Source organism: Tachyglossus aculeatus, chromosome X2, assembly GCF_015852505.1.
Source record: "Tachyglossus aculeatus isolate mTacAcu1 chromosome X2, mTacAcu1.pri, whole genome shotgun sequence".
In the NCBI taxonomy this organism is placed as follows: Eukaryota; Metazoa; Chordata; class Mammalia; order Monotremata; family Tachyglossidae; genus Tachyglossus; species Tachyglossus aculeatus.
Window position 1 is genome coordinate 22920173 of NC_052100.1, and position 14285 is coordinate 22934457.

General features: G+C 45.7%; 1 protein-coding gene across 1 annotated transcript in view; it reads right to left on the reverse strand.

The window, feature by feature from the left end:
• Nucleotides 1-14285, reverse strand: part of LOC119949539 (dynein heavy chain 5, axonemal-like) — a 124606-nt gene that overhangs the window by 42695 nt on the left and 67626 nt on the right. The window contains exons 46-50 of the mRNA XM_038771398.1: nt 13404-13621; nt 8719-9030; nt 6617-6706; nt 4247-4483; nt 2359-2526 (exon numbers count right to left, since the gene is read on the reverse strand). Of these exons, the coding sequence (XP_038627326.1) occupies nt 2359-2526; nt 4247-4483; nt 6617-6706; nt 8719-9030; nt 13404-13621 (1025 nt within the window). The remainder of the gene's footprint in view (nt 1-2358; nt 2527-4246; nt 4484-6616; nt 6707-8718; nt 9031-13403; nt 13622-14285) is intronic.

Here is a 14285-nt window from a genome sequence, read left to right on the forward strand (position 1 = left end):
GACATGAGGATGAGGACAGAGGGAGCCTCACAGAGACCAAGCATTGGAGAGAGACATGGACAAATGGACAACCTTCTAGAAGGGTTGAGGGCCATAGGGGAGGAGACATGAAACCATCTGTCTATCCCGGAGTAGTGAGAAGGAACACATCCCCAGTCCTAACTTTTCATCAGTTTCAATATTAATAGCAGTGAAGTTCTGTTCAAGTATCCGAGCATGCTTGAGAATAAAAGGGGGAGTAGTAGGAATAGTATTTACTAACTGCTTATTATGTGCAAAGCACCGGGAAAGAAAAACATGAATGAGGTACAGACCAATTATCACCCCATCTCCCTCTTACCATTCCTCTCCCAACTCCTTGAACTAGTTGTCTCAAGTTTCTCTCCTCCAGTTCTCCCCTTGACTCCCTCCAATCTGGTTTCTGCCCCCTCACTCCACAGAAACTGCCCTCTCAAAGGTCACCAACGATCTTCTTCTTGCCAAGACCAAAGCCTCTACTCCATCTTAATCCACCTCAACCTCTCAGCTGCCTTTGACACTGTCAACCACCTCCATTCCTGGAAACATTATCCAACCTCAGCTTCACTGACACTGTCCTCTCCTGGTTCTCCTCCCACCTCTCTAGCCACTCATTCTCAGTCTCTTTCACGGACTCCTCTTCTTCCTCCCATCCCCTAACTGTGGGTGTCCCTCCAGGCTCAGTTCTGGGTCCGCTTCTAGTCTGCATCTACACGCACTCCCTTGGAAAACTCACTCTCTCCCACGGCTACAACTACCATCTCTATGAGGATGATTCCCAAATCTACATCTCCAGCCCTTCTCTCACTTCCTCTCTGCAGTCTCATATTTCCTCCTGCCTTCAAGACATCTCAACTTGCATGTCCTGTTATCCACCTCAAACTTAACATGTCTAAAAACGAACTCCTTATCTTCCCACCCAAACCCTGTCCTCTCCCTGACTTTCCCATCACTGTACATGGCACCACTATCCTTCCTGTCTCACAAACCCATAACCTTGACATTATGGGCTCATCTCTCTCTCATTCAACCCACTTATTCAATCTCTCACTAAAACCTGTCAGTTTAGCCTTCACAACATTGCTAAAATCTGCCCTTTCCTTCCTATACAAACTGTTACCACGTTAATCCAAGCACTTATCCTATCCCACCTTGATTACTGTATCAGCCTCCTTGTTGACCTCCCTGCCTCCTTTTTCTCCCCATTCTAGTCCCTACTTCACTCTGATGCCTGGATCGTTTTTCTATAAAAACGTTCAGTCTATGTTTCCCTATTCCTCAAGAACGTTCAGTGGTTGCTCAAACAGAAACTCCTTTCCATCAACTTTAAGGCATTCAATCACTTTGCCCCCTCCTACTATACCTCACTACTCTCCTACTGTAACCAAGTCCACACACTTCGCCCTTCTAATGCCAACTTACTCACTGTACCTCAATCTCTATAGTAATAATAATAATGATGGCATTTAAGTGCTTACTATGTGCAAAGCACTGTTCTAAGCGCTGGAGATGATACAAGGTGATCAGATTGTCCCACGTGGGACTCACAGTCTTCATCCCCATTTTACAGATGAGGTAACTGAGGCCCAGAGAAGTTAAGTGACTTGCCCAAAGTCACACAGCTGGCATTTGGTGGAGCCGGGATTTGAACCCATGACCTCTGACTCCCAAGCCCGTGCTCTTTCCATTGAGCCATGCTGCTTCACTGACCTCTCACCCATGTTCTGCCTCTGGTTTCGAACACCCTCCCTGTTCATGAAGGCACATCTCCTCCAAGAGGCCTTCCCTGACTAAGTCCTCATTTCCTTTTCTCCCACTCCTTTCTGTGTCACCTTGATTTGCTCCCTTTATTCAGCCCCATAGCATTTATGTACATATCCATAATTTATTTATTTATATTTATGTCTGTCTCCTTGTCTAGACTGCAAGCCTAGAGTCTGGTTTGCCACCACCAGACTCTTGTTGACCCAGGAAGCAGGACTCTGCTGGAGAAACCTCATGTGGGACATTTCCTTTGAGCAACAGCTACAGCAAGGTAGAGAAGATGGGTAGGTCAAGGCTCATCCACCTGGGACCAAATCAGCTGAGAAAAGAAATGGTTATAGTTTATCTTGTGGCTTCAAATCAGAAACGATCCCAGCCCTGGCTGAGTTTAGACTTGGGAGAGGACTTGGGGCTCGATGTCAAGTGGGGTGAGATAATGTCTCTGTAACCAGAACTATGGGACATCAATGGCAGCAACTTTTTCTATTAGAAGTACCCATTTCTGGGGTGCACTCAATCGCTTGGCTGTAGTTGAAAATATGGCATTGTTTTTAGGGAAGATCTGTTTTTCCATACCTTAATCATGACTGTCTTTGCTGTTCCTTGTTCTCCGAGGAGCAGAACGGCTTTGCTCTGCTTCATGACTGTTCTCATCAGAAAATCAGTACGGACATTGTCGACATTAGGCACTAGGATGGAGTCAAATTCTGGCACCGAATCTGCAGGATAAATGTATTCAGGCACCTAGGGTGGAAAGGGCAATGATGGAAGGTTAATATCCCAGTGTCCCTAGAGGTTGTTGAGGTACCCTTTATAGAAGGGTTTAATACAGTGCTCTGCACACAGTAAGCACTCAATAAATACGATTGAATGAATGAATGAAAGGGCAGCCCTAGATCTCCATTCCCTCTGTTTGTATGAAAAGAACCCGCTTGTTGTGGGAAGGGAGAGGAGGAAGGAGAAGGAGCTATGTAATAACACTGGGAACCTTCGTGCCTTTTGACATGATCCTTCTCTGGGGCATATCATCCTCAGTGTTGTCATAGAATCCACTCCTTATCATGTCAAAGAGATGTAAGTATGGTAGAGGAGGACAGACTACATTAGGTTCTACTCTATCCTAACTCTTGGCTGCCTCAGCATAATCAAATGGAATTCCTTATCTTCCCTCTCAATCTTTGCCTTCACCCAAGTTTCCCATTACAGTTAACAACACCACAATTCTCTGTTTCTGAATCCAGAACCTTGGCAAGCTCTTTGAAGTCTCCTTCTCTTTCAACTCCCACATTAAGTCTGTTATTTGATGTTAAGTATGACATGGAGAGCCTTGAGGAAACTGCTGTAGAAGGCAAACATAGTGTTTGTAATAAATCCAAGTCTCACAGCCATATTGAAGGCTGGGTACTGCCTCTAGACTGTAAGTCTGTAGGCAGGGAATGTGTCAGTTTATTGTTGTATTATACTCTCCCAAGGACTCAATACAGTGCTCTGAACACAGTAAGTGCTCAATAAATATGATTGACTGCCAACACCTTTTAACCTTTCAGTTTGTTCAGAATCTAGAGTGTGACACTGTTTTTCAATCTCCTGAAGAACTTACAAGTCTTTCTGATTTCATTTTCTTGCCTCTGTCTACCCTTGGAAAGTATGCTGCCTAGATAACAGAATTCAGAGACATCACTTAGTATTTTGCCACCAATAGAAATCCTTGGTTTGCCTGGAGCAGACTGGTATATAGATATCTCTTTCAAGTTAATTGTTAGTATACAGTACTTTCCTAGTTCTGAAAGAGGTTCATAATCATGAATATGACTCATTGCTGTGTATGCTTCTTAGCACATTATTCAGCTTAGAGGAGTTTCTGCAGGAATGATTTCCTTGATAACAAATGAAATGACTTTCAATGACGCTACTGAATTGAAAGAGTTTTTGTGGGCATTGGAATTTTGACATCAAGGCCAGATTTCTTGTTGAATCCATTAACAGAGATATTAGCCAATTAAATGAGCCTGATTCTTTGCTTTGGGTTAGGGAACCAATGCCTGCTAGGGAAGAGGAAAGGACAGTCTCCTCTGCTTCCTCCTTTATTCCTCCTCTTGGTTCAGGCTCCGGCACACAAGGAGGAGGCTCGCTAAGTGCCCTAGACATGCGATCTGACTTTATGACTATCATCTGACTTAGTCTCCAAAGTATCAGTAGAGAAGGTGGCACATCGGGGAGGGTATCCATTTGCAGAGGTACCCATCTGCAGATCGGCTGGTGGGCACTCTGGATATCTCTGCGCTTCTCCCCTCTTAGCCCGACCCTTGAGGAGGTGTATGAGTAGAATCTCCCACCCTCTGCCCAGCGTATTCAGTCAAATGGGGGGGGGGGTGGGGGGGGAAGAGCCAAACACATTGTTTCAACCCCACTTCTTCATGAAAGCAAAGAGCAAAGACAGGCTTTTATTCCAGTGAATACTAACTCTTTCTGACCAGTGCTCCCACTGACCACCATCACTGACTCCAAATTCAAACAGCGTTTCTTCCCCTTTGATGTTTGGGAGCTCCAGGCGGGCTGGATGGCTGTAGAGGAATTGCTCCATTTTGGCGCGGTCTCCCAGTTCCAGTAGAGCTCCCGCTGACCACATCAGCACAAAGACAAACAAGCGAGACAGGTGTTCTAGTCTGGGCCCCTTATCACCTTGTTCCTCCAATAAGCCCTAGAAAACACAGGGATTTCATTACCTTGAAAGGTTACTTTGATCTCAGTCATTGAAATTCCAGGCCCTTGTGGTCAGGGAATGTGTCTGTTATATTGTATACTGTACTCTCCCAAGTGCTTAGAACAGTGCTCTCAGCACAGTAAGCACTCAATAAGTGCAATTGACTGACTGGCCAACTCAAGGTTACAATAAGCCCACTGTCCCAAATTCCAGAGTCCATCACCTCTCTCAAAGCTCTCCCTTCCTCCCTCTTCTCATATTTCCACTATGACGGGCTGGTTCATCCAGATCCCTCACATACATAGGAAATGTTTCTAGCAAACTCTCCATTAGATTATCTTCTTGGTGCTCAGGACCTTTCTAAGGAAAAGCTGGTTTACATAAACTGTCAATCACTCATTTGATGACATCAGCATGGCCAACTGCAAAGGATGAATGGGGAAAAGAGGCAGAAGCTGGGAAAGTTCATAAAAAGTCTTTGGATAGGAAATAGGAATCAGACTCTACCCTGCTGTCAGAAGGGGAGGAGACTACCAACTGGCTTTCACCAGTTGGTGAAAATGGCTGCTAGCAAGATTTAGATGCCAAAGTCTTGTGGATGGAGTGCTCACAGGTGACCAACTAATGGAAGGAGAGCAGTATTTCAGTGGGTTGGGGACCCCTGCTTTAGGTCTAGAATGAATGCAGAACCAGGTTAAGTCCCAGATCTATCATACAGTTAGTACTGGTGAGGAAAGCTTTCTGCTGTTGTACTTTCCCTAGTACACAGTACAGTGTGCTGAACCCATTGGATGCCCCCAAAATGCTATTATTATAGCTAAGTAAATATTGCTTATCTGTTCCTAACCAAAGAGAGTGCCTGAGTTGTTTGCATGTTACAAACCACACTAATTCAAAAGGATTAAATTTTGAAGGAGAAGCTGGGTATTGGACATCACCTCCCAACTTTAGCAGTTGGCCCAAGCCATGCTGGACCAGTCAACTGGCCCCCCAAAAGATTCTTGTGGTTTTAAGAGGGGGCTAAAACTAAAAGTCACAGGATGGTGACAGAAATCTATCAAGGCACTAGGGGGACTCTAGTTGGCAACAGTGAGAGGGTACCCATCACAGCAATAAATAAATGGCCACTAGAACCCCAATGGCAAGCTGTTCTCAAAAAATGTCCAGCATTTTGTTCCACACCACACAGCATCATCTTCCTCCAACTGGCACCTAGCCAACTCTGCCCGGTTGGACCTACAGTGAGTGAGTGAGTGAGCGAGTGAGAAGTGGATTTACTCCTCCTACAGTGGAGCCTACAGCAATTGCCCTGGCTGGGCTGTCAGACCTTTCCCCTGGGAGATGTTCGGGCACTTCACAGTCCTTCCCTTCCTGGGTTGGAAAAATGGGAACTTTAACCTGCTGCCCTGGGAAACTGCTCATCTTGCCAGGGACCTGTGGCATAAAAGGGCACCTCCATTTAAAGCTGTAGCCCCAAGAGTCTTTGTGGGCTGCCCTGCATGAGCTGGCCTTTCTGGTGAATGGCCCAGAGCTCTCTGCTCCTGGCTCCATGTCACTTTTTAAATCTTTCCATGGAATTCTTACAGAGGATGTCTGAAAAACCACACAGGCCCAGTGAACCAGGGCCAACCAAGCCAGCTAAAAAATCTCAATAATATCCAACTGGTCTGGAAAGCCCATCACCAGGGTCCCTGGGTAAGACAGTCAGGGTTACCCACTCATTCTGGGGGCCCAAATGAAGCCAGATGAGTCACCTGCTCCTGAAGGTGCCCTGATGAAGAAGGACGGATCAGACGGTCGAGAAAGGTCACCCCACGTGAACACAGGTGGCTAAAAAGGGCTCCCAGTGAGGCCGGCAGAGACAGTGACTCCTGCTGGACAAGACCCTGGAGAAGGTCACTATTAAACCCATTCAGTGGTAGTTCTGGCCCAGGGGAAGAGGACTGTCCTGCAGATTCAGGAGCAGGAAAGGAGAATGACACCACTGCAGAGATTGACTAAGACCGGAGAGTGGTGCCACCTGCAGAGGGGTTGCTGTTGCTACCAGAGGAGGGAAACCAGCTCAGTCAGACCCACCAACAAAGACCCAGGTTACTGAATGAGCCAAAGAATCTCCTGTCTCCCACTCACCTGGAGAAGGTCAATGGCTTGTCTGATGTACATGCATTCTAATAAGGCCATTTTGGGTGTAACAGAAGTGAAAACAAAATCCATTAAATCCTGGAAAGGGAAAACAAATTGACATCATCACAAATTTAAACCTGTTACAAGTTTTGAGTTTAGAACAAGCAGATATCTTCAGCAGAAGTACATACCCTAATCCTTAAAAAGAAGTGAATTATCAGAAGGGCCCCCGTGGTCAGTTAGTTCCCAACCCGACATAGGGATACAGTGAGAAGGGGTAGGGGCTGGCAGCAAGGTTTCAGGACTCCTCTTGGAGAAGGATTGCTTTGCTATGTCAGCATTCTGTAACTGCAGATCCAGTCTCCCTTGAAGAGAGGACCAGGAGCATTTCAGCAGCAGCATGACCTAGTGGATAGAGCATGGGCCCGGGAGTCAGAAAGACCTGGGTTCTAATTCCGGCTTCGCCACTTGTCTGCTGTGTGACCTTGAGTAAGTCACTTGACTTCTCTGTGCCTCAGTTACCTCATCTGTAAAATGAGCATTAAGACTGTGAGCCCCATGTGGGACAGGGACTGCATCCAATCTAATTAACTTGTTTCTACCTCAGTGCTTAGAACAGTACTTGGCACATAGTAAGCACTTAACTAGTACCATAATTATTATTTAAGGATTGTTTTGTTGTCTCTCTCCCCCTTCTAGACTGTGAGCCCATTGTTGGGTAGGGACCGTTTCTATATGTTGCCGACTTGTACTTCCCAAGTGCTTACTACAGTGCTCTGCACACAGTAAGCGCTCAATAAATATGATTGAATGAATGAATGAGTTCCACAGAGCTTCCCCTATGCATTCTTCAGGCATTTCCCACAGAACGATACACCAGGCATCCCCACCCTCTTGTACAATGCTGCATTTCCTCTGGTGGCTTTTGGGAAGTGATGAATAAGTTTATCATTTCCAGCACAAGATGCCTAGATTTGTCCCCACTGGACTGAGGGACAGGAAATCTCAGAGGGAAGGAAGGATGGAAAGAGGGAGGCAGTGAACTGTTTCCTTCTTCCATATGGGTGGAGGGACTCTGGAAGCACTCACTCCAACTACACAAATGTAGATTCTCCTTCTATGGTAAAATTCTACTCAGGGTTTGATGGGAGGTGTAAACGACTCCAGGTCTTAGATACTTGGAATTTGATGCTTTAATGTCAAACACTGAATTGAACTGGGGCTAGGATATGCCTGGACTTGCTGAAAAACTTCATTGCCAACCAGCCAGATATTTTCTGTGGGCTGGGCTGGGGCTGGAGAAGTTACCAGACAGATACTTGGATTTCAAACAGAATGGCTCCACTTCTAATTAATGTTTAATGTCAAAATCCTCAATGTGTTTTGCATAAAATAATAATAATGGTATTTGTTAAGCACTTACTATGTGCCAAGCACTGTTCTAAGTTCTGGGGTAGATATAAGGTAATTAGGTTGTCCCACATGGGGCTCACAGTCTTGATCCCCATTTTACAGGTGAGGTAACAGGCACAGAGAAGTCAAGTGACTTGCCCAAAGTCACATAGCTGACAAGTGGAGGAGCCAGGATTAGAACCCACCAAACTGTCTCTGTTTTAAGAGGCTTTCTTTTTGCCTCGGGGCACAGTTAGGCCTTTGTACTGCCCTGCCTCGACTTGTTAAAGGGCAGAAGGTCCCCTTTAAATAGTGGCTTTCAGATGTAATAATACATATGTCAATTTTTATTTTAATATTTTATTATGACTACAGGATTCACCTTTCATTTGAGTAGGTATGGATAGCAAACTACATCTAAGCCATCTTCTTAAATTTTGAGAAAAGGGTTTATTGTATTTATTGAGTACTTTGTGCAGAACACTATACTAAGTGCTTGGGGTGAGTATAATATAACAGAATTGATAGACATGTTCTCTGCCCACAAAGAGTTTACAGTTACTCCTGTACTCAGCCCTCGATTCCTACCCTCCCACCCCTCACTTACCTTCCAGGGCATGCATGCTGGCATTGGCAATGTGCCAAGGATTTCCTTAGCCTGGTCTCTGATTGGTGTGTTTCAGAACTGAATCAAGAAGCGCTATCTGGACTAGTACCTGAAAGACCCCTTTGAAGCAGTTCCTCAGGATTTCAGATTGAGCAGCTGGCAGGGTTCTCAGCCAAGCTTCCAAGATGGGTCTCCAGTCCAAAATGGAAGAGCTCATATAGACCATCCCATTCCTGGACACAGTGGCTGGAGAAGCATTATCAATATTGTGAGGCTCAAAAACAACCTTACAATTTGGAGCCATTGGAATGCGGTCTCCATTGGCCAATGTTAGGGTTTTGTTGTCATCTAAGACGGAATTCAAATTTTCAATCCAGATGGCATCCACAGGACCATCTAACACTATCCATATGTGCTCGCTCTATAATAGACAGGGAGAAATGCAACAAATAGGAAACAATTAACATGAAGTACATGAAAAAACTATCAAAAAGTTCCTGACCAGAATCATTGAACTTGGTTCAGAACCGTGGGAGAAAGATTTTAAAAATATAGGTCATCAGCCTGAGAAGCAGTGTGGCCTAGTGAAAAGGGCATTAGCCTGGTAGTCAAAGGACCTGCATTCTAATCCTGATTCTGCCTCTTGCCTGCTGTGTGACCTTGGGCAAGTCACTTAACTTCCCTGTGCTTCAGTTTCCTCATCTGTAAAATGGGGATTAACTACCTGGTTTCCCTCCTAGACTGTGAACCTCATGTGGGGCAGGAACTGTATCCAACCTGATGGTTTTGTGTCTACTTCAGTGTTTGTGTTTGGCACTCCAATAATAATTGCGGTGCCATAATACTGATACTATGACTAATAATAATTATAGCATAATAACTGTGGTATGAGCCAATACCACAGTTATTATCAACATTAGTCTTGGCATTCTTGGGCATTTAGGATTTGGGGCCGAAACCAACCCTCCCACCAAAAAAAAAAACCCATGAGAACCCGGGAGTGAAGTAGGGAAGCCCATGGGGTTTGGAGCACTGGAGAGGGACAGAAACTGTGCCTGGAATGTTGTGTGCAGTTTTGGTTGCTGCATCTCAGGGAGGACTTAATAAACCTGGAGAAGAGACACTGAAAGGCAACCAAGATGATCAGATGAGAGACAAAGAAGTTTATGAAGAGAGGATGGAAAGATTAGGACTCCTCAGTCAGGAAAGAGAAGACTGAGGAAAGGCATGCTTGCAGTTTAAAAAATCATGGAAGGAGTGGATTCACAACCCACTGAAGCTTGAGGGTTCTAGGTTTAAGACAAAGAAAAAGAAAGACTTCTTAACCCTGGGTGTTTGTTTCCACTGGAGGTTTGTGAGGCAGAAAATAGCTGCATGCTCAAAAGGTATAAATGAATTATCAATCAAGTTGTTGATAATGAGTTACTAAAGGAAAAGTTAGGGACCCACCATTCGATCAATCAATCAATGGTATCTATTGAGGGTTTATTGTGGTCAGGGAATGTGTTACATTGCTTTGTTGTACTCTCCCAAGTGCTTAGTACAATGCTCTATATATAGTAAGTGCGCAATAAATACAATTGATTGACTGATTACTGTATGCAGAGCACTGTCTTAAGTGCTCAGTGAGGCTGGATGACCAGGAGGGCAACAACTTCACACAGTTCTAAAAGAATCCTGATGTCTCTGTTGGAGCCAGAGCACTAGACTGAATGGGACATAAATCTGACCCAGGATGCTATTGCTGATGGCCTTATATGACAAAGATAATATTAATAATAATGCCATTTGTTAAACATTTACTATGTGCCAAGCACTGTACTAAATGCTGGGGTAGATACACGGTAATCAGGTTGGACACAGTTCCTGTCCCAAATGAGGCTCACAGCCTAAGTAGGAGGGAATAGGATTTAATCTCTCTTGACCCTCTCTTGACCCCACCTCACCTTCTAGTTATCGCCCCATCTCCCTCCTACCATTCCTTTCCAAACTCCTTGAACAAGTCGTCTACACGCGCTGCCTCGAATTCCTCAACACCAACTCTCTCCTCGACCTCTTCCAATCTGGCTTCCATCCCCTACATTCCACGGAAACTGCCCTCTCAAAGGTAACCAATGACCTCCTGCTTGCCAAATCCAACGGCTCAAACTCTATACTGATCCTCCTCGACCTCTCAGCTACCTTCGACACTGTGGACCACCCCCTTCTCCTCAACACGCTATCCAACCTTGGCTTCACAGACTCCATCCTCTCCTGGTTCTCCTCTTATCTCTCCGGTCATTCATTCTCAGTCTCTTTTGCAGGCTCCTCCTCCCCCTCCCATCCCCTTACTGTAGGAGTTCCTCAAGGTTCAGTTCTTGGTCCCCTTCTCCTCGTGTCTCTCTCCACTTCAATCCATACTTCATGCTGCTGCCCGGATTATCTTTGTCCAGAAACGCTCTGGGCATATTACTCCCCTCCTCAAAAATCTCCAGTGGCTACCAATCAATCTGCGCATCAGGCAGAAACTCCTCACCCTGGGCTTCAAGGCTCTCCATCACCTCACCCCCTCCTACCTCACCTCCCTTCTCTCCTTCTACAGCCCAGCCCGCACCCTCCGCTCCTCCGCCGCTAATCTCCTCACCGTACCTCGTTCTCTCCTGTCCCGCCATCGACCCCCGGCCCACGTCATCCCCTGGGCCTGGAATGCCCTCCCTCTGCCCATCCGCCAAGCTAGCTCTCTTCCTCCCTTCAAGGCCCTGCTGAGAGCTCACTTCCTCCAAGGGGCCTTCCCAGACTGAGCCCCTTCCTTCCTCTCCCCCTCGTCCCCCTCTCCATCCCCCCCATCTTACCTCCTTCCCTTCCCCACAGCACCTGTATATATGTATATATGTTTGTACATATTTATTACTCTATTTATTTATTTATTTATTTTACTTGTACATATCTATTCTATTTATTTTATTTTGTTAGTATGTTTGGTTTTGTTCTCTGTCTCCCCCTTTTAGACTGTGAGCCCACTGTTGGGTAGGGACTGTCTCTATATGTTGCCAATTTGTACTTCCCAAGTGCTTAGTACAGTGCTCTGCACATAGTAAACGCTCAATAAATACGATTGATTGATTGATTGATTGATTTACACTCACTCCCTTGGTGACCTCATTCGCTCCCACGGCTTCAACTATCATCTCTACGCTGATGACACACCCAAATCTACATCTCTGCCCCTGCTCTCTCTCCCTCCCTCCAGGCTCACATCTCCTCCTGCCTTCAGGACAGCTCCATCTGGATGTCTGCCCGTCACCTAAAACTCAACATGTCCAAGACTGAACTCCTTGTCTTCCCTCCCAAACCCTGCCCTCTCCCTGACTTTCCCGTCACTGTTGACGGCACTACCATCCTTCCCGTCTCACAAGCCCGCAACCTTGGTGTCATCCTCGACTCCACTCTCTCGTTCACCCCTCACATCCAAGCCGTCACCAAAACCTGCTGGTCTCAGCTCCGCAACATTGCCAAGATCCGCCCTTTCCTCTCCATCCAAACTGCTACCCTGCTCGTTCAAGCTCTCATCCTATCCCGTCTGGATTACTGTATCAGCCTCCGCTCTGATCTCCCATCCTCCTGTCTCTCTCCACTTCAATCCATACTTCATGCCGCTGCCCCGGATTGTCTTTGTCCAGAAATGCTCTGGGCATGTTACTCCCCTCCTCAAAAATCTCCAGTGGCTACCAATCAACCTACACATCAGGCAGAAACTCCTCACCCTCGGCTTCAAGGCTCTCCATCACCTCGCCCCCTCCTACCTCACCTCCCTTCACTCCTTCTACAGCCCAGACCACACCCTCCACTCCTCTGCCGCTAATCTCCTCACCGTGCCTCATTCTTGCCTGTCCCGCCGTCGACGCCCGGCCCATGTCATCCCCCTGGCCTGGAATGCCCTCCCTCCCCACATCCGCCAAGCTAGCTCTCTTCCTCCCTTCAAGGCCCTACTGAGAGCTCACCTCCTCCAGGAGGCCTTCCCAGACTGAGCCCCCTCCTTCCTCTTCCCCTCCTCCCCCTCTCTATCCCCCCCACCTTACCTCCTTCCCTTCCCCACAGCACTTGTATATATGTATATATGTTTGTATGTATTTATTACTCTATTTATTTGTTTTACTTGTACATATTTATTCTACTTATTTTATTTTGTTAATATGTTTTGTTTTGTTGTCTGTCTCCCCCTTCTAGACTGTGAGCGCACTGTTGGGTAGGGACCGTCTCTATATGTTGCCAACTTGTACTTCCCAAGCGTTTAGTACAGTGCTCTGCACACAGTAAGCGCTCAATAAATATGATTGAATGACTGAATGAATGAATCTAGACTGTGAACCCGTTGTTGGGTAGGGACCGTCTCCATATGTTGCCAACTTGTACTTCCCAAGCGCTTAGTACAGTGCTCTGCACACAGTAAGCGCTCAATAAATACGATTGAATGAATGAATTTAATCCCCACTTTACAGATGGGGTAACTGAGGCAAAGAGAAGTTAAGTGACTTGCCCAAGGTCATGCAGAAGACACATGGCAGAGCTGGGATTAGGACTCAGGTCCTCTGATTCACAGGCCCATGCTCTTTCCATTAGGCCATGCTATTTCTCTATGCTTCATATATTCTATTCTTCATGACTTCAAAGTGCTTATAATCTAATGGTGGAGCTAGGACCAGTAACATAAAAACAGTAAAACTTCACCTAATGCTGGAAGTACTTAGAAAATGTAGTGTCTTACAAAATCATGCCTTAGAAATGGATATGTTTATGCATTAACATCCCAAATACCTTTTTTGCTTTTAGTGTTTTTCTCCACAACGTGGAGAAAATGCCATCTGTCCAGTCATTTGTGGCAACATCCAGGGTTCCAAACATCTGGGCAGCTGTGATCGCCTTGGGATTCATCCTCATCTCTTTATGGTAATCCCCACAATCTGTTAAGGCTCTCATTAAAATATTGATGCATTTGGTCTTTCCAGAACCAGTTGGACCCAGAGCCATCATACCTTATAACAACAGAAACATAGTTTAAGAGTAAAGTTATGGCATGCCACAACCCTACTTGATTTTCTTGACATGTTTAATTCCCTGTTGTCTTTTTGAAACCAAACCAAAATTAAAATGTGAAAATACCATTTTTTGTGTGTGGTAGGCAAAAGCAACTTTTGTCAGACACTTCAAGTGAGCCACCATTCATGCTGTATTCGGGACAAGATAGAGGAGGTATGCATCTTTCTTGTTTTGCTTTTCCAAGAAGGAGGGGCAAGATTGATTCTCTCCTTCACTCCCTCATCCCCAACACCTACCCACAGGTTCCCAGCCTTATGTTGCCTTCAGCTCAGTCCTAGCTGGATGGCACTTTACTCCATCTACCAGGACCTTAACACTCAGAAGGGCACTCTGAGTGCCGTGAGTGCCATGAGCCCCCTCACATGCATAGGAGGGGCAGAATCTGGTCTCATGATTAACCCTCATTTGAAGTTGAAATTGTGAGATTGGATTGTGTTTTTCAGTTTCTTCTACATAGAAACTGTAGATTGTAGAAATGAATATATGAGAAAATCTTTTTAAAATGGATAATAGTACCAGGAGTATGCTTAGTCGATCATATTTATTGAGCACTTATTGTGTGCAGAGCACTGTACTAAGCACTTGGGAGAGTACACTGTA